Genomic DNA, 26,191 nt, shown 5'->3' with positions numbered 1-26,191 from the left:
GTCTCTCTCCTCTCCAGCTTCAGCATCAGTGATTTCTCTATCCTGTCCCCATGCACTCCCTCTTCATATAAAACATGTTGCTAGAACACACTCCTCTTCCATTTACTCCTGCTTATAAACAGTTTCCCAAAGACATGTAGAATGCAAGGTGTTGCCAGGGGGAGATTCTGAGTCTATAGAGTTCTAAAGAAAAGACAGTTTCCATCCTAAATGCTAGGTATACTTGCTTATTAGCAATCCTTGCAAACTCTCCTGAGATTTTTCTCTGGCATCATCATTCATATCAAAGCTTTGTGTTGGCCAAAGAAATGCAGACTCATTTCAAGCTGGAATAGACAGGAATGCTCCTTACCAGAATATCCCAAGCTTGCCAACATGTGAACAGCAGGAGCACGTGAAATGCCTGGCTTCACAGAGGGGGAATGCTTTGGATGCCAGAGGGCTGATCCCAGCCTTGGCTCTCCCCAGGCGCAGGCATGCGTCTGCCTGACTCAGGTAGGCCAAAACAGATCCCATGTCTGGCTGTGTGTGATGAACAGAGCTGTGACAGAGGCCTAGGGTGTCTACTAATTTGACTTGATATAAGTCTTGGTATGATCTCATTTAATACAGTGTGGGGGAAAAAGAGCTTTGAAGGTTAAATGATGTGTGCAGGTATCTGGGGCAGAAGAGCAATTTTTCTAGCCCTACCTTGGGAAATGTTCTGTCGCCTATTAACAAGAGTAGAAAAGCTAAACAGGTAAAAGCTGAAGGGACATCGGCACTAGGGTTTTTGTGAGATACAGAAGCAGGTAGTATGCTTTGAGGCCCATGGGTCAATCCCTGAAACAGGAGTGGGCAGTGGTGAGGGGACTCTTACTCTGGCAGGGTCTTGCCAAGGGCCTCCTGTCCACTGGGCTCGGCAGGCATGGAGCCTACGGATCATCATTCTTTTAGGAGCCTATAAAAATGTTTTAATCTCTTTTAAAATTGGAAGATAAAAAAGAACAGGAACATGTTTTAATACATAATATTGATATATTAATCTTTATACCAACACAGCTGTGAAATCTGATCTGTAAGTGTGTTTTATAGAGGAAAGGGCCCATATGGGCAAAAGGGCTTGGGCACAGGGAAGTCATAAGTTGGCTCTGAAGTGGCTGCACCAGAGCCCCCTGTGAGAAGGCATGTGGACAGCAGTGTGCTAGTGCGGCCTGTCCTCTGGGGGCATCACTGTCCTCCCTAGACATTCATGAAGGCCCCAAGCAGGTCCCTCTAGGAGTTCTGTTAATGCGCACTTGGGAAAACCCTCTGTAGCTTCTCACAACTGATGAAGGGAAACAGTGGGTATGGGTGCTGTGGTCTTGTGGCTTCCTTTGAGCACTGATGCTAATGTGACCTCCTCATTGCACACCCCAGACCATGAGGCTTGGTAAATTCTGGTTACACTGTCTGTGACACTTTGGGTAAATGATTTAACTTCTCTGAGCATCCGCTGTGAAGTGAAAGAGAGAACACCATCTAGCTCAAAGTGCTTTTGAAATTAAATTAGACAGAACGTTTCAAGTGTCCCCACAGTGCCTGTATGGGTTGGCCCCTCCTGAACAATGCCTCCCCGCCCTGCCCCACTGCCTCTAGGCGTATCTGTTACTGCTAATGGCCCTGTGACTTAGATGGCTTCCATTATATACCATGCTCTCGAAACATCTTTCCTTGGCTACCTGGTGTTTTGAAGAATGCTTCTTACTGTTCTTTATGGAAAAAAGTTAAACTTTGCTGCTCTTCATTTCCCAGTTTTTTTTTTCTTGCCAACTCAGAATATTTTAAAAAAGAGAAAAAAAGCCACTATGATCTAGTATTGCTGACCACCACCATAATTCATAAAGAAGGGGTAACTTGACATCAAAAAAGGAGAATGTAGTATCTAAACATAGAATGGTCTGTCCTAAGAAACAGCAGCAGGCAATCTGACATCGACACTCAGACTGTCCCCCCCCCCACCAGGCCCACACACACATACCCTGGACCCTGTATTCCCCTTTGGGAGTAGAGTGAACCATGTGTACTGATATTTAATAAAAACAAGGGATGTCATTGCCTAGTTGGGAAACTGAACGAATCAGGCCCTCAAACATCACCTGCTATTTTCCATTATCACTAATTTAATGCAAGCCTTCTGGAAGAGTCTACTCTGTGCCAGGGCCCTGCCGGGGACATAGGGGTGTGAGCCACGGTCCCTGTCCTCAGAGAGCAGAGAGGGGAGAGGGTCATAGCGACCAAGAGCAGGTAGCAGAAGACAGGCTCTACCCTGCACTGTGAGCAATAGGCTGCAGATCTGCGGGGACCCCAGCAGTACATGACTTTGGGGTTGGTCCAAAAGCACAAGAAAGAAGTAAGGAACAGTGAAGATGAGGAGGATCCTCTGGACAGCAGTCTTGGAGGTGTGGCGACATGGAGACCAGCACTGTAGCCTGGGATTTGCTGAGGATGACAAACTGGAGAAGGGAGATGGGGCAGTGGCCTGAACACCAGCCTCAGGAGTTTGAGTTTTATGCTCCCAGCTATCAGGTGCCACAGAAGGCTCTTGTTGCTGTTGTTCTCAAGAGCTGGCATTTCCGGAGCACCTCCTGGGTGCCAGGTTCTGGGATGAGCACTTTATTGGCCTTGCCTCCCTGACTCTCTTGGCCCTCTGATGCATGTACTATGATCACATCTCACAAACGAGGAGCTGAGCCTCAGGGATGGGTTTGCTCTGAGGCTCTGCACCCAGATCTGCCCGATTTTGAGGCTTAGGTTCCTCACATGCCCAGTGAGAGGCTTAAGCTTTAGGAAGCCCGTTCTGACTTCCAGAGGAGGAACAGATTTAGGGCTGGGGAGAATTCAAGGCAGAGAAAAGTGTTGGAAACTACTACTGCGGCTGGAATTCAAGGTCACCGGGGCCTGCGGTGGGGCAGCTGCCAGGGAGCCCAAGGATGAAGAGTAGTTTTCTGGAAAGAGAGCTGAGAGCATCCTGTGGCTGCAGAGTGGGTAGGGAGACAGCAGGATGGGCTGTAATCCTAGCCGGGTGAGCTTAGTGAACCCAGTGAGCTGGCACAAATAGATGCCAGTAAGGTTTCAACGCCAGCAGAGCAAGAAGGGTTCACTGGACTCTCGGAATAAGGGAAAATATAATATTTCAAAGCTCTTTCTGACAACCCAAGAGACTATGATTACCAATGGCCAGGATGGAATAAGCTCCAGGTTATCCATGTAGTCTTTCTTTTGAATCTATCTTTCTGCTATCAAGTCTTCTGAGACACAACCTTCATAGTTGGGTAAAAAGGAGAATATGGTAAAAGTGTGGGACCCTCCAGTTCTCCTTTCAGCGTTGTGACAAATGAACGTTCTTCAGGGGGCTAATGAGAGACCGCCGGACATCCCAGATAACCCAAGGAAGGACTTTCCCAGGGCTCTTCTAAGGATCTATTTTAACGCCAGGGAGTGGTTCTCATGCAGTGTAGAAAAGCCCCTCAAGGAGCTCAAGTTACATAAAAGTCGCATGGTGCCCCACCTTCTCCCCTGCTGACCGTTGCTCCCAAAATCTCTCTAGGAGTGAAGAGAAGAAGAAAGAAGACAGCCAACTCAGAGCTAATGTGGGTCCACCTGGTGCCATTAGAGCTCCAGGCTTCTATTACATTTAACCCTCACAACAACCTGACATGGTTGTTGATTTAATTCCCTCTTTAGAGATGAAGAAACCATGGCTCAATGAAGAAGATGCAGAGCTGGGATCTGAGCCCAGACACTTTGGTCTTCAAAGCCCACGCTCCTTCCCACCTGTCACACCATCTCCTCCACACATAATTCCTAGGACCCAGTGGTTTGTAGGAAGTGATTGTGGAATTGAATTGTATTGAGTAATCAGATCAGTGAACACTAGGTCAGCGAGAGAAGGGCCGCATATGGGGGAGCCCTCAGGTCATTCCGCAGCTTCTACCAGTTGACATTGATCTGAATGAGATCCTTGATTTGGCGACACCATCCACCAAGTCACACTATAGAGCTTGAGGTCTCCCCAGTGATGAACTCTGGTTTTGAGTCCTACTGAACGTGCTTAGGACTGAGCCACCAAGGACACTCAGTGAAAAGGGATGTGGTTTATAAGGAAATCTGCTCTAAGTGTGGCCCAGACTTCACGGTCTCCTCCTTACTTTTCTGTCTCATATTACAGATGCTGTCTTGGCTTTATGAAACGCTTCCATCAAACTACCAGAGAGAGCAAGGAAATTTGTCCAAATGCCCTGATTTCATGTATTTTTTTCCCTTTTCAAAGGAAAGAAAAGAAACTCCATATGTCCTTTTAAATAGTTGACAGAAATCTGCTAGAAAAATTCAATGCAAATATGTTTCAGCTCTCATAAAACATAAGGCACTTCTGACGATGCCTCTACAATCCATCGAAATACATTCTCCATGAACAGACCCCTGTCCCTGAAGTGACTTGATGAAAGAGGGTGACACAGAATTGTGTCATTTGAACATATGTAATAAAATGACACTATGAACCATAACAGAGATTAGAGGAATGTTTAGGTTGTTAAGTCATCCAGGTTTTGATGGTCAGGGCTATTTATGAAAGAAATAAGATTTCCTATCTTAATGGTGATGACAGAAATGAATTTTTGAAAATGTGCTATTTGTAGTTTCATTCCAGAATTAAACTCCCTGGTCTATATGTTTTCCTGAGGTCATTTTCTTGTTTGGTGTCAGCCACTGACACTTAGTGAAAGTCACTTCTGGATGGGCGAGGATGACAGAGGAGGGGGATGCGGGGGTGGTTACCTTTGACCAAACCTGCCCTGGTAGGTGTACTGCAGGCAGGACTTCCTTTCCCAGCAGAGGGGGTAATATTTTTTGCTTTTGCATACTGATTGGCTGTTCCTCAGAGAAACAGTTCCCGATACTGATTGAGTGTCTGCCTTCAGCTCAGGTAATGATCCTGGGGTCCAGGGATCGATCGAGTCCCACATCGGGTCCCCACAGGGAGCTTGCTTCTCCCTCTGCCTGTGTCTCTGTCTCTCTCTCTGTGTCTCTCATGAATAAATAAATAAAATATATTTTTTTCTTTTTAAAGGAAATGTTTGCCCACTGCTGACAGTAACTGGCATTTGCCTGGGAACATGCTTGCTTCTTCAGAAGCCCAGTGAGACATGGAGCCACCTTCCGCATTCGCTGGGAAAGGAGGTGGCACATGGGAGCCTGAATGATCTTGGTGAATGAAAGGTTCTCCTTGTCACTTCTCTCCAGACACCTTTCCAGGTCTCCTAGGTCTTCTAGGCAGGTAACTCTTTCTCTTTTCCCTGCTGTATTGCAGCTCTTGGAATAGTTCAACAATTATTTGTTGAATAAATGGCAAATGAACAGGGATTTCACTCTCCAGAGCTTGTACAGCCACCTCTCACAAGGGATGCTGGCACGTCTTTATTGTCTCCTGTACGTACTGTCTGGCCTGCACACATCTATGAATATTTGTTCCAACACCATTAAGAAGTTTCTTTTTCAACTAGGGGTGAGAGGTAGGTGGGAATCATGAAGTAACTCATGAGTTAAATTTTAATATATTCCAGGTACTTCTGGGCTATTATATTATATCTTGTATCACTCTCTCACAAATTTAACTACTGTGTCTTTAAAGCATACTGTAATATCTTAATACAGGCATCCTCTTCACTCCTATTTTAGTTTTTGTAAATGTTTCTAAATTATTCTTGACTTTTTTCCTATTAGATTTTCTTTCTTTTGAGAAGCTAAAAAAATGCCTGGTTCAGATTTTGATTTGACTTACTTTAGGCTTCCACCTTAATTTTGGGAAGAATTCACCTTTACGATATCTTTTCTTCTATCAGACTGCTAGGTTTCCTGGAGAATTGCAGTTTTCTTAAGTTTTAATGTCATATTTTTTGGTTTCTATTGTGGATAGAATTTATTTCCATTTTATCTGCTCTCTCCAACTCCCAAACTTGGTTTGAGATTCATCTGCAAATTTCATTGCAAATTAATGGCTAAACTAGAAGCTCCTGTTATGAGGAATTCTAATGTAAATCCTAGAATTGACACTTGAGCTGTACTGTGTAATTATGTCGAACGATGTGGATTTATGGATATATCTGCTACTAACAGACCTTTTCTTCAAATAGAGTGGATTTTTACTTTGCATTTATTTGTGTTCAAGGTTGCTGTAGTCTTTTGCAGGCTCTTTATGTCTCAGGTAAATGTACACTTATTTGGAGGCCTTCCTTGCTGTGCAGGGATCCTTTGTATTTGTCCACATAGTTTCCTTTCCCATAATATGCAAGAACTATTTCAAACCCTCTCTACAATCTCAAAAACTTCAATTCCACTACTCCTTCACCATCGGAAGACAGACTTGCCTTCTAGGTCAGAGAGCAGATGGTGTGTCTGGGTGGAATACAGAACATAAAACAAAACCTCTACAACTTCCCGACATCAAATCTACCCACTTACTTGTATCTGGACCAAATCTGTCTGCTATTTCATTGCTGATGCCCTCATCTGTTTTCTGGACCTCATTCTCTCTATTTCCTCAAGAGTCTCTTATTGTTGGACGTTGAGGTCATTGTTTCCCTACAAGAATAATGCAATGCTTGGTGGATGGCAATGATATACCCTGTGCTGCTTGTTCAGTTTTTCCATAGGATAAAGGATGGAAAGTACAATTGCTGGATCAAAGGGTATGCCCACTTTGATTGCTAGGAGTTACCCAGTTACCAGGGTGCTAACATTTGCTCCTACTGTTTAATGAGCATTAGACTGTCCTTGAACTCTTACCAACATTGGTTATGGTTCTTTTAATCATCCAATTGGTTAGGCAAAGTGACATTTCCTCGTGTCAATTTGCATCTTTGTTGCTCGTCTAAACAAACGATGAACTTTGTCCCATTCATGGCTGTCTTCCCAGTGTCTCACTGTACATTTGTTGAACGGGAAAGATGAATGTGCAAACCATACTCTAAGTTCTAGGCTATATGTTGAATTAAATATGGTTGAAATGCAGTTTAAGTTAAATATTTTTTTTCACATGCATATTGGCCATTTACTTTTTTTTTTTTTTTCTGGTGAATTACCTGCTTATGTGCATTGCCCTTTTTATCCATTAGCATTATGAGGCTAAGTAATTCTTTGCCCAACATATATTTAAGCAGTATGTCCTCCCAATGATTGTTTGCTTTTTAATTTTATGGCTTTTGAAAAATCAACATCTCCCCCCACCCCAATTTATTGAGATATAATTAAGACACAGTATTGTATAAATTTAAGGTGCATAACATGATGATTTGATACACATATATTGTGAAAGGATTACCATAATAGGGTTAGTTAATACCTCAATCATCTCATATAATCACTTTTTTTTTTTTTTTGGTGTGTAGGGAGCATATTTAAGATTTATTTACTTAGCAACTTTCAGGTATATAATATAGTGTTGTTATAGCTATAGTCGCCATGCTGTATGATCCCCAGAACTTATTCATCTTATAATTGGAAGTTTATATTCTTTGACCAACATTTCCTCATTTTATCCATCCCACAGACCCTGGCAACCACCATTCTACTCTCTGTTTCTATGGGTCCAGCTTCTTTAGATTTTACATATGAGACCATATAGTATTTGTCTTTCTCTGACTTATTTCACTTAGCATAACACTCTCAAGGTCCTTTCATGTCACAAATGGCAAGATTTCCTTATTCTTCATGGCTGAGTACTCCATTGTACATATATGTCACATCTTCTTTACCCATTCATCTGTAGATGGATATTTAGATTGTTTCCATATCTTGGTTACTGGATAATGCTGCCATGAAGTTAGGAGTAGATATCTCTTCCAGATACTGATTTCATTTCTTTTGGATATATGCTCAGATATTACTGAATATTATTGGACCATATGGTAATTGAACTCCCATATTGTTTACCAGTGGCTGTACATTGGTATATTCCCACCAACTGTGTACACAAGGGTTCCCTTTTTTCCATATCCTTTCCAACACTTGTTTTCCCTTATCTTTTTGGTGGCAACCATTCCAACAGGTGTGGGGTGATATCTCATTGTGGTTTTGATTTGCATTTCCTTGATGGATTAGTGATATTAAGCATTCTTTTCATGTACCTACCTATTGGTTATTTGTCTTCTTTGGAAAAATGTCTATTGAGGTCCTCTACCACTTTTAAATTAGGTTGTTTACTTTTTTGCTATTGAATTGTAGAAGGTCCTTATATATTTTGGATATTAACCCTTATCATATATATGGCTCGCAAGTATTTTCTCTCATTCTGTAGGTTGCTTTTTCATTTCACTGATTTTTTTTTTTTTTTTTTGCTATGCAGGAGCTTTTCAGCTTGATGTAAGTTCCACTTATTCATTTCACATATTATTTTGTTACTTGTGCTTTTGGTGTCATATCCAAAAAATCATTGCCAATACCAATGTTGAGAAGATTTTCCCCTATATATATTGAGGAGTTTTAGAGTTTCAGTCTTTAACTCATTTTGAGTTAATTTTTGTGAGTAGTGTAAGATAGGGGTCCAGTTTCATTCTTCTGTATGAAATTATCCAGTTCTCCCATATTATTGAAGAGATTATCCTTTTACCATTAAGTATTCCCAACTGAATATATAAGGGTTTATTTCTGGGCTCTTGATTCTGTTTCATTGATCTATATGTCTCTGTTTATCCTAGTACCATACTATTTTTACATCTATGACTTTGTTTTGTTTTTTTTTTTAATTTTTTTTTCAATTTATTTATTTATGATAGTCAGAGAGAGAGAGAGAGAGAGAGAGAGAGAGAGAGAGGCAGAGACACAGGCAGAGGGAGAAGCAGGCTCCATGCACCGGGAGCCCGATGTGGGATTCGATCCCAGGTCTCCAGGATCGCGCCCTGGGCCAAAGGCAGGCGCCAAACTGCTGCGCCACCCAGGGATCCCTACATCTATGACTTTGAAGCATAGTTTGAAATCAGGAAGTGCAAAGCCTCCAGCTTTGTTCTTCTTTCTTAGGATTGCTTGGGCTATTTGGGAATCATATGTGGTTTCATACAAATTTTAGGATTGTTTTTTTCTATTTCTGTGAAAAATGCCATTGGAATTTTGATAAAATTTTGATAGGAATTGCACTGATTCTAGAGGTGGATTTGGATAGTATGAACATTTTAACAACATTAATTTTTCTGATCCATGAATGTGGGGTGTTTCCCCATTTGTTTGTGTCTTCTTCAATTTTTTTCATCAAAGTCTTATAATTTTCAGAGTACAGATATTTTACTTCCTTGGTTAAATGTATTCCTAGGTATTTTATTGTATTTTTATGCTAATATGAATGGGATTTTTTAAATTTTACAGATATTTCTTTGTTAGTGTATAAAACACAACTGATTTCTGTATGTTGATTTTGTACCCTACAAATTTACTATATTTGTTGATTAGCTCTAACAGTTTTTGGGTGGAGTCTTCAGGATTTTCTCTATATAAAATTATATTTCCTGCAAACAATGACAATTTTACTTCTTTCTTTCCAAATCGGATGCATTTTGTTTCTTTTTCCTGTCTGAATATTCTGGATAGGACTTGCTGTCTATGATGAAGAGGCATGGTGAGAGTGGGCACTCTTGCAAAAGAGGAAAAGTTTTCAGTCTCTCACCACTGAGTATGATGTTAGCTGTGGGCTTGTCATCTCTGACATCTCTTTTAAGGTATGTTCCTTCTATACACAATTTGACATCTCTGACATCTCTGTTAAGGTATGTTCCTTCTATACACTATTTGTTGGGAGTTTTTTTTTTTATTATGAGAGGGTGTTGAATTTGGTCAAATGCTTTTTCTGCATCTATTGAGAGGATCATAATTATATTTTTCCTTCATTATATTAATGTAATATATTATATTTATTGATGTGTATATATTGAACCATCTTTGCATCCTAGGGATAAATCCCACTTGATCATGGTGTATGATTCTTTAATGTGTTGTTGAATTCAGTTTGCTGATATTTTGTTGAGAATATTTGCATCTATATTCATTAGGGATATTGGCCTGTAGTTGATAGTGTCCTTATGTAAGGGTAATTCTGACCTCATAAAGTGAGTTTGGGAGTATTCCCTCCTCTTCAACTTTTTGGAAGAGTTTAAGAAGGATTGGCATTAATTCTTTAAGTGTTTGGTAGAATGAACCACTATACCATCTGGTCCTGGGCTTTTCTGTGCTGAGAGGTTTTTGTTTACTGATTCAGTATTATTCATTATTGGCCTATTCAGATTTTCTATTCCTTCAAGATCAGTTTTGGTAGGTTGTATATTTCTATGAATTTATCCATTTATTCTAGGTTATCCAATTTGTTGGCATACAATTTTTCATAGTATTCTCTTTGTGATATTAGTTGCAATGTCTCCTCTTTCATTTCTGATTTTATTTATTTAAATCTTTTCTCCTTTTTCCTAGTCTAGCTAAGGTTTTGTCAATTTTATTTTTTCCCCCATTCCAGTTCTAGTTTCATTGATCTTTTTTATTGTTTTTCTGGTCTTTATTTCATTTGTTTCTGCTCTTTTCTTGTTATTTCTTTTCTTCTGCTAACTTTGGGCTTTGTTCTTTTTTTTTCTAGTTTCTTGAGGCGTAGAGTTGGGTTGTTTATTGAGATCTTTCTTTTTTTCATAATGTAGGCATTTATCGCTATAAACTTCTGTCTTAGAATTGTTTTTGCTGCAACCCATAAGTTGTGGTATTTTGTTTCCATTTTCATTTGTTTGAAGGTTTTTTATTGCCCTTTTTATTTATTTATTTTTAAATATTTTATTTTATTTTATTTTATTTGAGAGAGACCAAGAGAAAGCATAAGCAGGGGTGAGGAGGCGCAAAGGGAGAGGGAGAAGCAGACTCTTTGCCCAGCATGGAGCCTGATGTAGGGCTCAATCCCAGGACCCCGGGATTACAACCTGAGCCAAAAGCAGATGCTTCACTGACTAAGCCACCGACCAAGCCACTCCTGATTTCTTTTTTGACCCACTGATTTTTTTTTTAGGAGTGTGTTGTATAATTACCATATAGTTGTGAATTTTCCAGTTTTCCTCCAATTATTGATTTTTAGTTTTATACCACTGTGGTAGGAAAAGATACTTAGTATGACATGAACCTTCTTAAATTTGTTAAGACTTGCTTTGTGACCTATGATATGTTCTGTTCTAAAAAATGCTCCATGTAAACTTGGGAGAATGTGTATTCTGCTGGTGTTGGATGCAATGTTCCATATATATCTCTTAGGTATATTTGGTCTAAAATATAGCTCAAGTCAAACATTTCCTTATTGATTTTCTGTCTGGATGATTTATTCACGTTCAAAGTGGAGTACTGAAGTCTCCAGTTCTTATTGTATGGTTGCTTATATCCTATCAGATCTGTTTGTATTTGCTTAATATATCTAGATGCTCCAATATTGGGTGCATATATATTTATTATTTGTATATACTCTTGATGAATTGACCCCTTTATCATTCTATAATGACATTGCCTCTTATTACAGCATTTAGTAAGTCTATTTTGTCTGATATAACTATAGCTACCTTTATTTTCCTTTGGTTTCCATTTTCATGGAATATTTTTTTCCATCCCTTCACTTTGAGCCTAAAGTGAGTCTTTAAAGCTGAAGTGAGTCTCTTATAGGCAGTGTCTCATTGGGTCTTGTTTTTTTTATCCATTCAGTCAGTCTATGTCTTTTGATTGGTGAATTTAATCCATTTACATTTAGAGTAACTATTCACAGGTAAAGACTAATGAATGTATCTTATTAATTGGTTTCTGTCTGTTTTGTTTTTCTCTTGTTCCTTTCTTTCTCTCTTGCTCCTTTCCTTTGTGAATTGATGATTTTCTATAGTGGTATGCTTTGAATCTCATCTCTTTATTTTTGTGCATCTACTATAGAGTTTGCTTTGTATCATAAGGCTTATACAAAATATCTTATAGATATAGCAGTATATGTTATGCTGGTAATGACTTCAATGCATACAAAACTAAATTTGACTATACATTTACCTTATTAGAGTACTGTGTATTTTTATGCCTTCATATTATTAATTAGTGCATCTTCATTTTAGCATGAAGAACTTTCAGCATTTCTTGTAAGGCAGGTCTAATGGTGATTAATTCCCTCAGCCTTTGTTTGTCTGGAAATGGATGAGGTTATCTCCACATTTTTGAAAGACAACTTTGCCAGATAAAGTAGTCTTGGTTGGCAGGTTTTTTTTTTTTTTCCCAGCATTTTAAGTATGTCATTCCACTGTATCGGCCTGTACAGTTTCTGCTGAGAAATCTTCTGATAGCCTTATGAAGATCCCCTTATAAGTGCTAAGCTTCTTTCCTCTTGCTGTTTTTAAGATTCTCTTTCTATTTTTCATTTTTGTTTTATTGTGATGTGTCTTGGAGAAAATATTTTTGAGTTTAACCTGTTAGGGAACTTACAAGCTTCATGAAATTGGATGGTCAAATCTTGCCTCAGATTTGGGAAGTTCTCAACCATTATGTTTTAAAATAAGCTTTTTGTCCCCTTTTCTATCTCTCTGTTCTCCTCTTTGGTCTCTAATAATTCACAAATTGCTTCTCTTGATGGTATCCCAGAGTTCACATAGGCTCTCTTCACTCTTTTTCATTCTTTTTCCTTTGTTTTCATCTGGCTGGATAATTTCCAAAGTCCTGTCTTCTACTTCACATGCTTTTCCTTCTGCTTGATCCATTCTGATCTTTGTATTCTCTATTGCATCTTTCATTTCATTCATTGTATTCTTCAGCTCCAGAATTTCTGTTTGGTTCCTTCTTATGATTTCTACCTCTTTGTTAAACTTCTCATTTTGTTTTATGCACTATTTTCCTAATTTTGTTGAATTGACTTTCTGTGTTTTCTCATGGCTCATTGAGTTTCCTTTAAAAAGCTGTTTTGAATTTTTCATCAGGTAAATCAGAAATCTCCATGTTTTTGGGGATCAGTTACTGACAAATTATTCTGATCCTTTGGTGGTGTCATGTTTCCTTGATTTTTCATGTTCCTTTAAGTCTTTATTGTCTTTGCATTTGAAATAACAGTCACCTCTTCCAGTTTGTACCGACTGACTTCAGGAGAGAAATATCTTCCATCAGCTTAACCAGGGATTCTGAGGCTTTCTCAGACCTTCTATGGATACTCCTGATCCACACTTCTTCCTCCCTCCTGAGGCAGATTTTGTAAGCTTGTATGCCTTCTCTTAATTCTGCAAAGCACTAAGCTGAGTGCTGACAGCCTCCTTTTTGCTTTCCTAAGGGCAGTGCTACCCTCAAGTTTCTGACCTCTCCTTTGCTTACAGATTCAGTCCTGTTTTGTATGCATACTTACTAGCCATCTGCCAAAGCTTGCTCCCACTATAGCCACTGGAAGTGCACACAGGGAGCCAGCCATGGGGTGGGGATGTGTGTGGGTAAGGCACACAAAGCACTGAGGGTGTCTGTGGGCCAGCTGGGGGGACCTGTGGATGAAGTCTCCCAGTGGTGGGTGGGCCTCTAGATGGAGTCCATGATGCAGTTAACAAGATCTGAGTCCATTTGATAGATTCTGAGCCCTGGCTATTGTTCTTATACCTGCTCATCATCTCCTACTCATGTAGATTATGACTCAGTATTTTGAATGGGGCAACCAATAAGATCTCTTTGGTAGTGTTCTGCACATCTGAGGAAGCTGGGTGCTCACTCATATGCTCTTACTTTCCCCTGTGGGAGAGATCACAGGCACTGAGTTGTGCCACCCTGGGCGTGGGGTGAGATGGGTTAAGCCAAACTGTTATTTTTACCCTTTCCAATGTGTCCAGTCTTGGATTTGTTTTTATTCCAACAGTGTGCTGGGATTTCTCTGATGGATTCCTGGGCTTCCACATTCCTCTTGCAGGTGGGTAATCATCTAAATTAGTGTTCTCCAAGGGCTCCTATGGCTGAAGGGGGCTGGAGCTGGCTCAGGGCCATGTCAGGGTTCATAGCTGGGGTTGGGGTCTGTATTCCTATTACTTGATGCATAAGCAAGTAAAATTCCTCCTGGGAGTCTATCTGAATCATTTTCATTTTTTAAAAAGACTTTATTCATTTTTATTATTATTTTTATCTTTTATTTGTTTTACATTTTAAAATTTAAGTTCAATTTGCCAACATATAGTATAACACTTAGTGCTCATCCCATCAAGTGCCTATTTACTATTTTTTTAGAGAGAGCATGAACAGGGTAGGGGCAGAGGGAGAAGGAGAAGGAGAGAATCCTAAGCAGACTTTGCATTGAGTGCAGAGCCCAACACAGGCTCAATCTAACGACCCTGAGATCATGACCTAAGCCAAAACCAATAGTCAGATGCTCAACCAACTGAGCCACCCAGGCACCCCTAAATCATTTTCATTCTTTACAATTTTCATAGTTTTCATCAAATTCCCGAAGAGAATGGCAAGTCTCAAAAAGCTAATAGCTATTACTGTTGAGTTTTTAGTTTCCTATTTATCAGCTATGCTTCTTTCAATATTTATGAATACTTATTAATTTCCTCTATATGTCAAACATCAATCTAGGAATTTATCAAAATAATTATGTTTCCCCCTTTAATCTGTGAATATAATGAAAAATATTAATAGGTTTCCTAAAGTTGAGATTATTACATTCCTAGATAAAATCCTACTTGGTCATTGGAAATTAGTATTTTTTTTTTAAAGATTTTATTTATCCATTTGAGAGAGAAAGAGAGACAGAGAGCCCAAGCAAGGAGATTAAGAGGGAGAAGCAGGCCTCCTGCTCAACAGGGAGCCTGATTCAGGGCTTGATCCCAGGACCCTGGGAGTTGACTTTATGTTAACATTGATATCACCAAAAAGGTTTCCATAGCACACTGAACTTCAGGAACCCAAGGCTCTAGGGATTTTGGAATGGTCAATAGATCTGTTTCCTTGATCATGGACCAGGATTGTGTTTCCCTGTCCCTAACTGACCAAGTCACCTGGGCACCGCTGTAAATTAGTATTTTAATAGGCAGTTGGAAACAATTTGTTAACATATTAAGTTTTTTTTTATTATTAACCAGTGAGATAGTAAGTAAATTTTTGGAGGCATGTGATTTTTTGGTCAGATTCAGACCAAGTTTTAAATAAATAAAGTGAATTTGGATACCTTCAATTTTTTTGAATACCTTCAGTTTTTTAAATGCTAAATAATGTGGGAGTCATTATTACCATGAATGACCGATGGATTTTATTGGCAAAGATCACTGGGACTAGCTTCTTTCTGAGAATAGTTCTTTAATCACTTTGCCAATTTCTTCTGTCTGGGTTGTATAGTCAGTTTTGCTCATTTACTTCTTTAAAAGTAGTAAATATCATTATTTACAAAATATTTTTTATTTTGTAAATGATATAAATATCATTATTTACAAAAATCATTATTTACAAAATCATTACAAATATTGAAGTATCCACCGATAATTTAAAATAAGACTTAACACCATACATACTTATTTTTCAAATGTATGTACCTGCTATTTTTATTAACAAAATAAAAATTTATATAAAAGCATTTGCAATCATAACTCATCATGTACTTATTTGATAATAGTAAGATCTTATGATGGTCAAGATTTTTTTTTTGATAATTTACAATGAGTTCTCATTCAGGAAAAACTCTGTTAGGTGCTTTGAGATGAGTATCTGTCATCAGAATTATCTATTTCATTGAGATTTTTTTTAAATGGAATATATGTTCAATGTTTCCAAGGGCCATTTTGGCATCAGCTGGGATTATCCTGTGCTTTTAAAAAATAGTACTTACTAAGCTATTTATTATAATGATGAAATGTCCTGCTATTAACTTCATTTTTGCATTCTCAGAATAAATGTTTGAATTGTAAAGGCATGTGATCCTAATACTGAAACATTTAGTTTACCAATGTTTGTATATGAAACTGGTTCTTTCTTTCTTCTTTCTTTCTTTCTTTCTTTCTTTCTTTCTTTCTTTCTTTCTTTCTTTCTTTCTTCTTTCTTTTTCTCTCCTTCTCTCTCTCTCTCTCTCTCTTTCTTTCTTTTTTTTCTTTTGTTTTTATATTCTCTCTACCCAAATGTTTTCCAAGAGCACAATCCTGCTTATTCTACAGAATTGCAGATACATAATATGTTCTTTGCCTTCTCTCCCCTCTTACCTTCTATAGTCCCATTTTCTCAGGGCATGTAACTTTTGGGCTTTTGTGGGGCACGAGCTCTGAATTACTGCCTTTCTAGACCTTTCTATTTGCAACCTTCTAGAGTAACTCTGCCTTTTTCTTTTCAAACTGCATCTGTCCTATGTCCCATTGTATGGCTGTGGCTGAGGCAACATCAGTTTTTCCTGGCCTTTCGGATTAACACCTGCATTTCACAGAGGCTTTAAGGAATCCTTGCATTGGAGTTCTGGACAATCTTTCTCTAGTGCTCAGTTGATCTTCCATCTAGAGGAGATGATGTTCTTCTGAAGCCCCAGTAGTCCAGGAGAGTATCTGTGGAACTCTCTTCCAGGCAGGCAGGCCTCTCCCCATACACACATGGTTGAGGGAATGAGTGATGCCAATGACATCCTGAGGGGTATGGAACCTCCTCACCAGTTCAAGCACTGTGGATAAGAGCTGTAGCTCTAAGTGCACAGCTAAAGCTTCTTTTCCCACTAGGGCAACAGTTAAATGGAAAGTTAGAAAAGAGGTGTTAATTCTTCAATAGGCATAGGCCTACTGAGATCAGTCACTTGTAGGATACAAGTCAGTATCTAATACTATATTTTCTCCAGCACAAACTAGAGATGAAAACACTCTTCTCAAATAGAATGTGACCCAGGATGAAAGACACCGAATCCTGATATGAATGGTGCGGAGTGAGACACATGTGGATAGAGTTGACTTTATGTTAACATTGATATCACCAAAAAGGTTTCCATAAGCACACTAAACTTCAGAAACCCAAGGCTCTAGGGATTTTGGAATGGTCAATAGATCTGTTTCCTTGATCACGGACCAGGATTGTGTTTCCCTGTCCCTTGATGTTCCTAAGTGGAGAGCAGCCAGGACAAGATGCATAAATTCATCTTTTGTTTGGGGGAGAAAGACATTCAATAGTTTAGAGAAGTCTCAATACTCTGATGAAAATCATTCCACAGAATTATACATAGGGGAGATACCTACTGTGACTCCCTTGTGAAAGCAAAACCCAATGATCCAGCTACTTGTAATAGTAATAGACAAAGCCATTTTAAATAAATGCTTTCAAGATCCTGGCTATACAAATTTGACTATAATGCAAGAATTTACTAATTTGGACCTTCAACAAACATTCATGTTCCAGGAGCTTGGTACATGAGACGCCTTTTGTCATATAAACAGTGTCATAAATGATACTTATGTCAGGAAACAAAAATATATCTAATCAGTTATATATAGAGAACCATGAGCCAGAAGGGACCTTGTGGACTACTGCTCTCTAAGCCTGGAAAGATTAGGGGGCTTGTAGGAGATCCAGCCCCTGAATGTAGTCTCTAAACTTAGGCCAGGAGTTCCAGGCCATCCTTTTGCTCCTTCTTTCAGGAATGCTGCCCTTGCATACCTAGAAGCAGACACTTCTAAGAACTGCTTTGGCCAGGACTTTCTCCCAGACCCACTGGCATGGACATCTGCCCAACAGTAGAGGAGGAGTATGTGCTCACTTCTGGGCTCTAAGGACCACACGGTTTAAAGGATTGACCCCTGAGGTTTAATGGAATAAGATGAGTTAAAGAAGAAAATGACTCTTTGGGAATCCAGTTCCCAAGATGTTTCTGGGCTTGCCCCCCAAGTTCTACAACCTTGTTCTTCAACTGGTTAAAATTCAGATGGCAGTGACCATCCCCCTGACCCTCAGAAAAAGTGAGTCACCTATAGGACAAGTTTGCCTATAGCAAAGGGCTGACTCCAGTCAAGATAAAGCATGTTTATAAAATGGTTCTGCTGCTGGACAGGATTCTGAAGCACCAATTCCTACATGGGTTGCCATACTAAGGACACTAAGCAGCTACTTATGTCATGTGACTATGGGAACATGTGCATTCCTCTGCTCTGGCTCCCGAAGAGCAGGGCCAGTGGTGGAGGCAGGGGGACAGTGATGGTTGAGCAAAGCTCTCTCTGTGTAAGGCAAGGCTCCTCTCAGTAAGGCAAAGGTAATTAGTAGCCAATTGGGCATCTGGATCTCCTTGCTGCCTATCCAATACTGAAGTACTTTGAACTCGGGACTCTACATTTCTCCTGTTTGGTTACTTACTTAGTCTGGTTTATCCCAGAAGCAGACCCAAGATAGGGATTCAGTTCATTTGGGAGGTGACAGGAAATACTGGTGGAGGAGGGGGAATAGGGGCGGGGGGGAAGGGAGTCAAGGAGGACTGTTCATCACCGTGGGTGCCTAGAGCTTAGTTTGCTGGGGAACTCGGGGAAGTCAGTGTGTAACTCTGCTCCGGAGTCACCATGGCAATGGAGGCCAAATAGCTGGGGTTTTAATTTTCTTCTCATCAGTCACTGGTTAGGGCCGCTCCCAGGCAATTAGGGCTGCTCCCAGGCAATGTTCTCTTTCTCACTTCCAGCCTACCTTCTGTACAAAAAGAGGAGCTCCTGCTGAATCAGGGGCCTTCAGGCAGTTGTACTTTGAGTCAGTGGGCATTGCCATGGTAAAGAGATTAGGGGAACACAGACAACCTCTGAAATAGTTACATGAGCCCAGTTCCACTTCCAAACCATGCTGTGCGTGAGCAAGCGTTGTATGTGCACATGTGTGCTGTACAAACTAACTGTGGTTGGATCACAGGGGCAGTCACAGTTATTCTGATTCTGAAGACGGGAGCGTGGAGCATTCTCATGCAATGTCTTCCCACTTATATTCCACATAGCACGACAAAACCCCAGATGTGGTTATAGACCTATGCTTGACATGCCAGGTGTTGACCCGAAATAGGTACTAAGCTGTTCCTTCAGCACCAGCAGATGGATGTTAACTCACAGCAGTGAAGTTTATTTTCCTTAAGGTCATTATAGGGGGTATGGTATTTGCTGAGTTCCTGCTGTGTGCTAAACCGTATGCTATAAAATTTAACCTCACAACTCTATCAGGGGGTAGGATTATCCTCATTTTACAGATGAGGCCAAGATTTGTTTATCCAATCAACAGTGAGGCCCCGGGCTGGGTCCCAGAGATCAAGTGAAAAACATGACAGTGTGGGCCTGTTGCAGCGCTGGGAGCTATGTCAGGGGCTACAGGGCAGTTCAGGCTGCTGAGTGGAGGAAGGACTGGAGTAGCCATGCAGGGCCTGGAGGGACAGGGAAAGTAGCTGGGGTACAGGGTATAGTGACAGGCAAGGAATGACCCTGGCTTGTTCTGAGCACTGGCAGTGAGTTAGCAGACTAGCCAAAGTTCACAGAGTCTGTAAATATTGTACGGCTGCGTTTCAAATTCAGTTTAATCTTGAAACCTATCTCTGTATCCTTCTGCTTCTACATAATATTGAAGATATGAGCCTTATTTCTGTTTTCCTGTCCCAGAGTAACACATGCCTGATGTGGAAAATATATGTTAATTATTTTTTCGGTTTGCTATCTGGATTTTTACATACAATAAATGATATCTGATTCATGGTAGGCTGGGGAAAGACATTTTGAGAAACTGACACACTTGGAAGCTTGAATAAAAGCAACTCTCCTAATTTTTTGCTTAGCTTGAGGGCACAGGGCACAATGGGGGGCTTGCCTTAGATTTTCTCCCACTGGCTCTTCCTTTCTCTGTTAACATTCTGTCCAAGAGAGCACAATGCAGATTGGTGGCTGTGCCTCCAGAAGGTGAGGCCTGCAGGCTGACAAGGGGTGGGAGTACATGACTCATCATGGCCTGGCATGCTGCTGGAACAGCAGGAGCTGTTGGGCCTTGTGACCATCAGGCAGCAGAGCCAGTAGGATGCAGAACCATTGTAAGAAATAACGTGATATTCTTCAGTTACCATCTGGCTCTTAGTTCTGGGAGACAAAAGTGACTGTAATAGGGTATTGGTTCAAGTAACAGAGAGGAGCAGAGCCCATTACCATTGAAAAAGTAATGGGTTGGAGCCCACATCCAAGGGAGGGGCTGCCTGTGAAGGTCAAGCTCCATGCTCTAGTCCACAGATGTGCCAGGGGACAAGTGTGTGCACTGTCCACGGGCAAAGGACTTGACAGATTGAGAGGTATGAGACCTCAGTGGTTATGGAGGGTGGGATGGGAATGAGTGAAAGGCAGTCTGAGCTGTTGGGAGGGCTCAGGGGCTTGGCCATGGAAGTTGGCTTCCACTTCCCTCTGGGCCTGCCCTTGACTATCTGCAGTCATTGCTGGCTTGGCCTTGGCTCTTCCCATGTAGCATCCTGGCTTGGCTGTTGAGCAGAAGAAGGGGCTCATTCTCCCATTCATGTGGGCTACTGGTACCTTGTTAGCTTATATAATGTACTCTCAGAATAGGGAAAACACTGACCACAAGTGCAAAGAAGTCTAGATGTTTCCAGGCAAGATCTTATCTAAGTTACAGAAGAGGCAGCTCATCCTAAGAGAATGAGCCTGTGATTTGGGGCCAAGCAGATTTGTGATACTAGCCATGGGCCTGGGGTAAGTACCTTTCAGACAAGCCTCTGCACGTACTTCCAGGGTTTTTTTTATGAAATGAATTAACTAACAGAAGCAAAGCACCGGGTACATTGGAGACACTCAACAAACATTAACTTCTTTCTCTTCCATTGGAAGCAACAGGGATATCCAGACTCTAAAGTGGCCAAGTGTAGAATGGATGTGCTTTGGGAAGCTGTGGAAGGATCAACAGGGGGTAGAGCACTGCCTGGGAACCTCCTTTCTGCCAGGGGCTCTTCCTTCTGTGATTTCCTAGCAGTGTCCCTGAGTACTTGAGGGGGGGTTAGTTTGGGACTGTAGGTTTGTCTGGAAAATGATTTTGAGGCGAAGACAAACTCAAACCTGCAGAGTGCAGGCATAAACCATGCAGAAGGCCATGTTTAGCCCAAAGGCCATGGTCTGAAGCTTCTCGGTTGACTAAAAGAGGGATGGCTAGGTGCTCTCCACCCACAGGCAAAGTTCCTCTGGAGAGGGCAGGGGCAGGAAGCAACACGGCCCTTTACCAATGAGAGAGACTGTGAGCATTAATTACAGACTTGGAAGTAAAGGGCTGTCTTGTGAAGCAGAAGGAGAGGACAGGTCTCAGGAGGCCTGGGACCCACAGGGCTCTCTTCCCCACTGAACCACTCAGTCCTAATCAACAGGGGTTTCTGGGGGCCCTCCTGTGTGCACGGGATGGGCATTTGAGAGATAGCTGCCCCCCTCCGCCCACCCCCTGGACCACACAGTCTGTGCAAATATAGAAGTTACTCTGCACACTGGCTGCACAAACCGAGCTGCCTGCAGGTGACTTCATGGCGCTTACCTTCTTCAGCTCTTCCTGAACGCCCTGGCTGTTGTCTTCAGAGGACAGACTTTCCTTGTGGTTCTCAGACTCTGTCTTGGGCTCTGACTCCTGATCTTCTCCTGAAGAAGTTTCCTTCTCGCTCATTTTCATCGCTAACTCGTACAGCCTGTTTCTCAGTTTCTCTTCTGTGGCTGTCACACCACTCCGAGGGTGCTGAGCCTCGCTGCCGATGTCCGTCTCTGACAAATCACCTGACACCTAAATGCAAGTGAGCATTATGAGCCAAGGACTCCTCTGCCCCAGTCATATTGCTTGTTTCCCAATCCTCCCCCACCACCCCCCACGAAAGGATAGTCCAGGAAAGTCAAGCTCTTACCCGATCTGCTTTCTCTACAGGTGGGCTTTTACTTTTCACTTTTGCTTTCTCAATTACATGCACCTTAACACTTTGTTGAAAGGGCTCAGGCAGGTGAGCATCTGTACTCAGAAACATGTTTGAATTCATTCAGCATTTTTCACTCACAAGATGCTTATTGAGTGCCCACCATGGGGAGCACTGTGCTGATGGTACGAGGCTGAACACGCCTGCTTGGCAGCCCCCTGGTGGAGGCAACATGCTAAACCTTAGGTGGTAAGAGAGAAGGGGTGGGGAAGGATGCTCTGACAGCCCGCCTCAGGGGCACCTAATGGCAGGGTTGGAAGTCAAGGAGAGCTTTCTTGTGGAAGTGATATTCAAAGTGGAAGTGGTGGGACGCCTGGGTGCCTCAGCAATTGAACGTCTGCCCTCGGCCCAGGGTGAGATCCTGGGGTCCTGGGATCCAGTTCCACATCGGGCTCCTGGCAGGGAGCCTGCTTCTCCCTCTGCCTATGTCTCTGCCTCTCTCTCATGAATAAATAAATAAAATCTTAAAACAAAAACAAAAACAAAGAAAATACACAAAAAAACCCAAAGTGGAAGTGGTGATACAAAGCGTAGCAGTTACCCAGCCAAAAGGGAGAGGGAGGGAAGAACAGTATTCTAGGCTAAGGGCAAAGATTTTGAGATGGCGCCAGGTTCTTCCACTTAGGTAAGCAATACTGTGTCACCTTCCCTTGACAATTACAGTCGCAGCTTAATAATTATACCTTCGGCTCCTACAATCCATTTGGTGAATACCTCCTAAGTTCCTTATAGGAGTAGATCCCTGACCAGGCCTGGAGAACTTCAGGAAGACAGGGCAATTGTGACTCTCAATCTGTCCTTGGCCTTACGTTGGATAGACATGTATGAAATTTTAACAAGATACCCTTCAGTATATGATCAGGGTCAATTACACCCAACTTTAGTTTTTGAGTTTCCTCTTTGAGTTGCTCTATCTATTTATAAGGCTCAATATTTCATTGCTTTCATTTCTTCTTGAGGGGTTCCCAAAGAACACAGAGCAAATTTGCTTATTTTTTTTAAATAAAATAAAACTCATTCTATTTTATCATCAACTATGTGGGTTCATTGGACCCTTTCATAAATCTGTGATACATGATGGCATCTTTGTGATCTTATTTTTCTTATCTTTTGAAATATTTTGCTCTTTCATTGTCCTGGGAATTATCTTTCATTATTACTCATCAATTATTCCCAATTATGCTAAAAGAAGCCAAAATAATAAAAGAGAAGAATGGATTTGCCTGGAGGGATGATTCAGTAACACAATAAATCATCATCTATTTTGAGTCTGCTTTTAGCTCATTGCATACAGTTGAGAATTCAAAATTTTTCATATTTGCAAAGAGAAGAAAAGTGATGGAGAACAACATTTCACAATTATTAGATGACTCAGAAGATGAATTCAAAAAGAAGGAGAGCAACTCTTTAGACTCTAACAATGGCAGTAAGTTGATTGTAAAATTAAAGTATCAGACTAAGAATCTTCAGATGGTAGTGTCTGAAAGTAAATTTTCCCAAACTCAAGAATTGATGCATAAACAATGTATTTATAAGGACAAAAAGAAATATGGTATTTTCATTCAGTCAGTCATTCAACAGGAAGGGCTTCATCATATAATATTTTGCAGCAAGAATCTAGACCATTTGTTTTGCTAAAAAAATGTGCAACAGATTCTTTCATTCTTTATGATGTTTGTACACCAAATTTACTTGACACCATTGTGGCTGGACAAATGCTGAAAGCAGCTGTCTATAGCAGGTGAGTAGAAGGAAACAGATGACATAGAAGTGAAAAAGAAGAGCCCCTGGGTTGATTAAAAAAAAAAGTCCACTGGAAATGATGGTTTTTCTGGTCCTGAGCAAGAATCAGTGATGAGGGCCTCAAGAGAGGTGACCAGTGCTCCAAGTGTGCTTAAGAAGGAGGATTATTTTGTCTTTTGGCATAGGGAAGCTCAATGGGAAGAATGGCCTCTGAACAGATTCTTGAAAGATGAGGAAAATTTTAATATGTAGACGTGGGATCAGGCATTTTTGATGAGGAAGCAGCAGGACCAGTAAGACCCCAGGTGCATGAGACTGCTTGGTGTAGCTAGAAGAATCAGACTCAGAAATGAGAGAGGGAGGCTTTGGGAGGAAGGAGAAAATGGGCTGGGTCAGACTGCAGAAGGTTCAGGAGGAGCCTAAGGAGTTGAGCTTGTCTAACAGGTAGTTTCACTGTTGCCATGTGGTGTGTGCCAAACTAGCTCAGAAGTCAGCAACTGGCCACAAATCCATACTCAGTAACCTTCTCTTATCAGCCCACTCAACAGATTTAACACACTGAAGTATCAATTAATCTTAGCTCTCGATTTGCTTTTCTTTAGCTTTGGCCTATTTCTTTATCTCAAAAGAACCTTTGAAGACTTGGATGGATGGTGATTCAGTCCACATTCAGCGAACTTATACTGAGTGCCTACTATGTGCTGGGCTTGTGCTGGCCACTGGAGCTCACAGGTGGGAGTGACAACCCTCCTGCTCTGGCAGCATTCACCATGTGGTAGAGAGACATCATCCTGACATACTATGTACAACACAGACACATGAGCATTTGATGAGACTCAGGGAGGAATCCTCACTTAGCTGATCGATGGATGTTGTTGGGAGAGAAAGAAGAATAGGTGACAGCTGAATAGAATCTTAAAAAATGAAGTTCTAGAGGTTATCAGGATATATATCAAGTTTTATCTGAGTGTTGAGAATTGTGTTAATGCTAAATGATGGCCCTGGAGTTCAATAAGCACTGTAGCCATACACACCGGGATCTGACACACGGAGATGTGATACTGGATTTTGCTTGTTCCTCAGTTAGGATCCAGGGAGAAGGAGCCTACAGGCTGCCTGTGGTCTCTGAACCTTTGGCTCCTAATAATTTGGGTCAGCTATATCAGAGTTGAATCAGAACCTGAAGAGTAGTTTCAAAGGGAGGCCTCAAGGGGCTCCAGGTTCCTATAGGGTGCAGAGAGCATTCAGAAGTGGGCTCAAAGAAGGTCATTGGTGGTTCTGGAAGGTGAGCTTACCAGTGGCTCCTCTGGTGGGAAGGAAGGAACTGCCTTGGGGCTGGAGAGCCAAGTCCCTGGGGGTGATTAGCATGACAGCCAGGGTGGGGCCTGAGGGAGAGGTACTGGGTTCTGACCACACACAGGGAATAGACCACAGTTTCTCAGGCCTTAGGATACCAGCAGGGTGGGAATGACTTCGTAAACAGGGACCCCATCACTGAGGACACCTGTAAGGACCCAGAGGACACTGGTCAGCAATCAAATGCCCTGCAGCTACCAAGATACTAGAGGCTTACCTTCAGGATCCCCAAGATGGCAAAAGTGGAGAGACAGTGGAGGGGCTGGAGGGCTGATTATTTATCCAGAAGAGGAAAGATAGTTTTAAAGAGATGAAGTTGAAATCACAGAAGACTAAGTGTTCCTGGATTGGTTAGTTTACACTGTTAGCTCTATAGAGTGGGAGGTGGAGGAGGAAGGTTACAGATGTTACAGAAGGACAAAATGTCACCTTTTCCTTGCATGCCACCAATGCAGCATGTGGAACTCAGAGACCTGGCTAAATAGGAAAGCATATTTTAAACACCTAGGGATGGAATACTCATTAAGATTAAGGTAGTACAGCTTCTTAAACAAGAGTCTGCTAATGTATTCTCAGTGGTCTGCAAGTTCTTATTTATAATAATTTTTAAGTTTTGGTTTTCATTTCACTGATTAATTAAAAAAGAAGGCACCTTCTGAGTTACCAGGGGACTGAGTATTGCCAACTTGATCTCCACGGATCTTATGTTTTGAACCAGATATCCTCTGAACAATTCCTGAGGAATTTGACTTCTCAAGTTTGAGAAATACAGAGACAGACATAAATGGAGGTGATGGGGAGGTGAGAGTGGGGGTCAGGACTGGACAGTTCTCATGGCCGAGCACATTAGTCGGTGAGTACTAGGACACTCGGGATCTCATTCAAGTGGCCACCTAGTTTGCTCTGTATCCACAAGGGGGCTGGGGTAGAGTAGGCTGTCTAAGGTCATGTGACCAATGTGGGGCTGAGCTGAAGACAGCTTGACCCTGAAGGCCAAGCTCTTTCCATGCTTCCAAGACAAGGCCAGATGCTCCAGATTAAACTATTCTCATTACAAGAGGAAGATGGCAAAACCACAGAGTAGGGACAGAACCCAACAGGCAAAGGACTTAATCTCTTCTTTCAAATGCAAGTTTAAATGAGTGAGAGGATACTTTTTGTAGAAGC

The 26,191-nt window shown here is 41.3% G+C and overlaps 1 protein-coding gene and 1 long non-coding RNA gene across 5 annotated transcripts in view; one reads left to right on the top strand and one right to left on the bottom strand.

The window, feature by feature from the left end:
- The window catches only part of LOC121478813 (myosin VIIA and Rab interacting protein), a 364,253-nt gene that overhangs the window by 25,023 nt on the left and 313,039 nt on the right, over positions 1 to 26,191 (bottom strand). For all 4 annotated transcript variants that reach the window (XM_041734163.1, XM_041734162.1, XM_041734165.1 and 1 more), the window contains exon 11: positions 21,502 to 21,741. In XM_041734163.1, coding sequence (XP_041590097.1) covers positions 21,502 to 21,741 — 240 coding nt within the window. The remainder of the gene's footprint in view (positions 1 to 21,501; positions 21,742 to 26,191) is intronic.
- Positions 5,102 to 25,844, top strand: LOC121478815. The gene is made up of 3 exons (XR_005984589.1): positions 5,102 to 5,299; positions 13,883 to 13,933; positions 24,271 to 25,844. It is a non-coding gene; the product is annotated as an uncharacterized LOC121478815 (long non-coding RNA).

The sequence above is a fragment of the Vulpes lagopus genome, chromosome 19, assembly GCF_018345385.1.
Source record: "Vulpes lagopus strain Blue_001 chromosome 19, ASM1834538v1, whole genome shotgun sequence".
NCBI classification, from domain to species: Eukaryota; Metazoa; Chordata; class Mammalia; order Carnivora; family Canidae; genus Vulpes; species Vulpes lagopus.
This window is presented reverse-complemented; position numbering and strand designations above follow the sequence as displayed.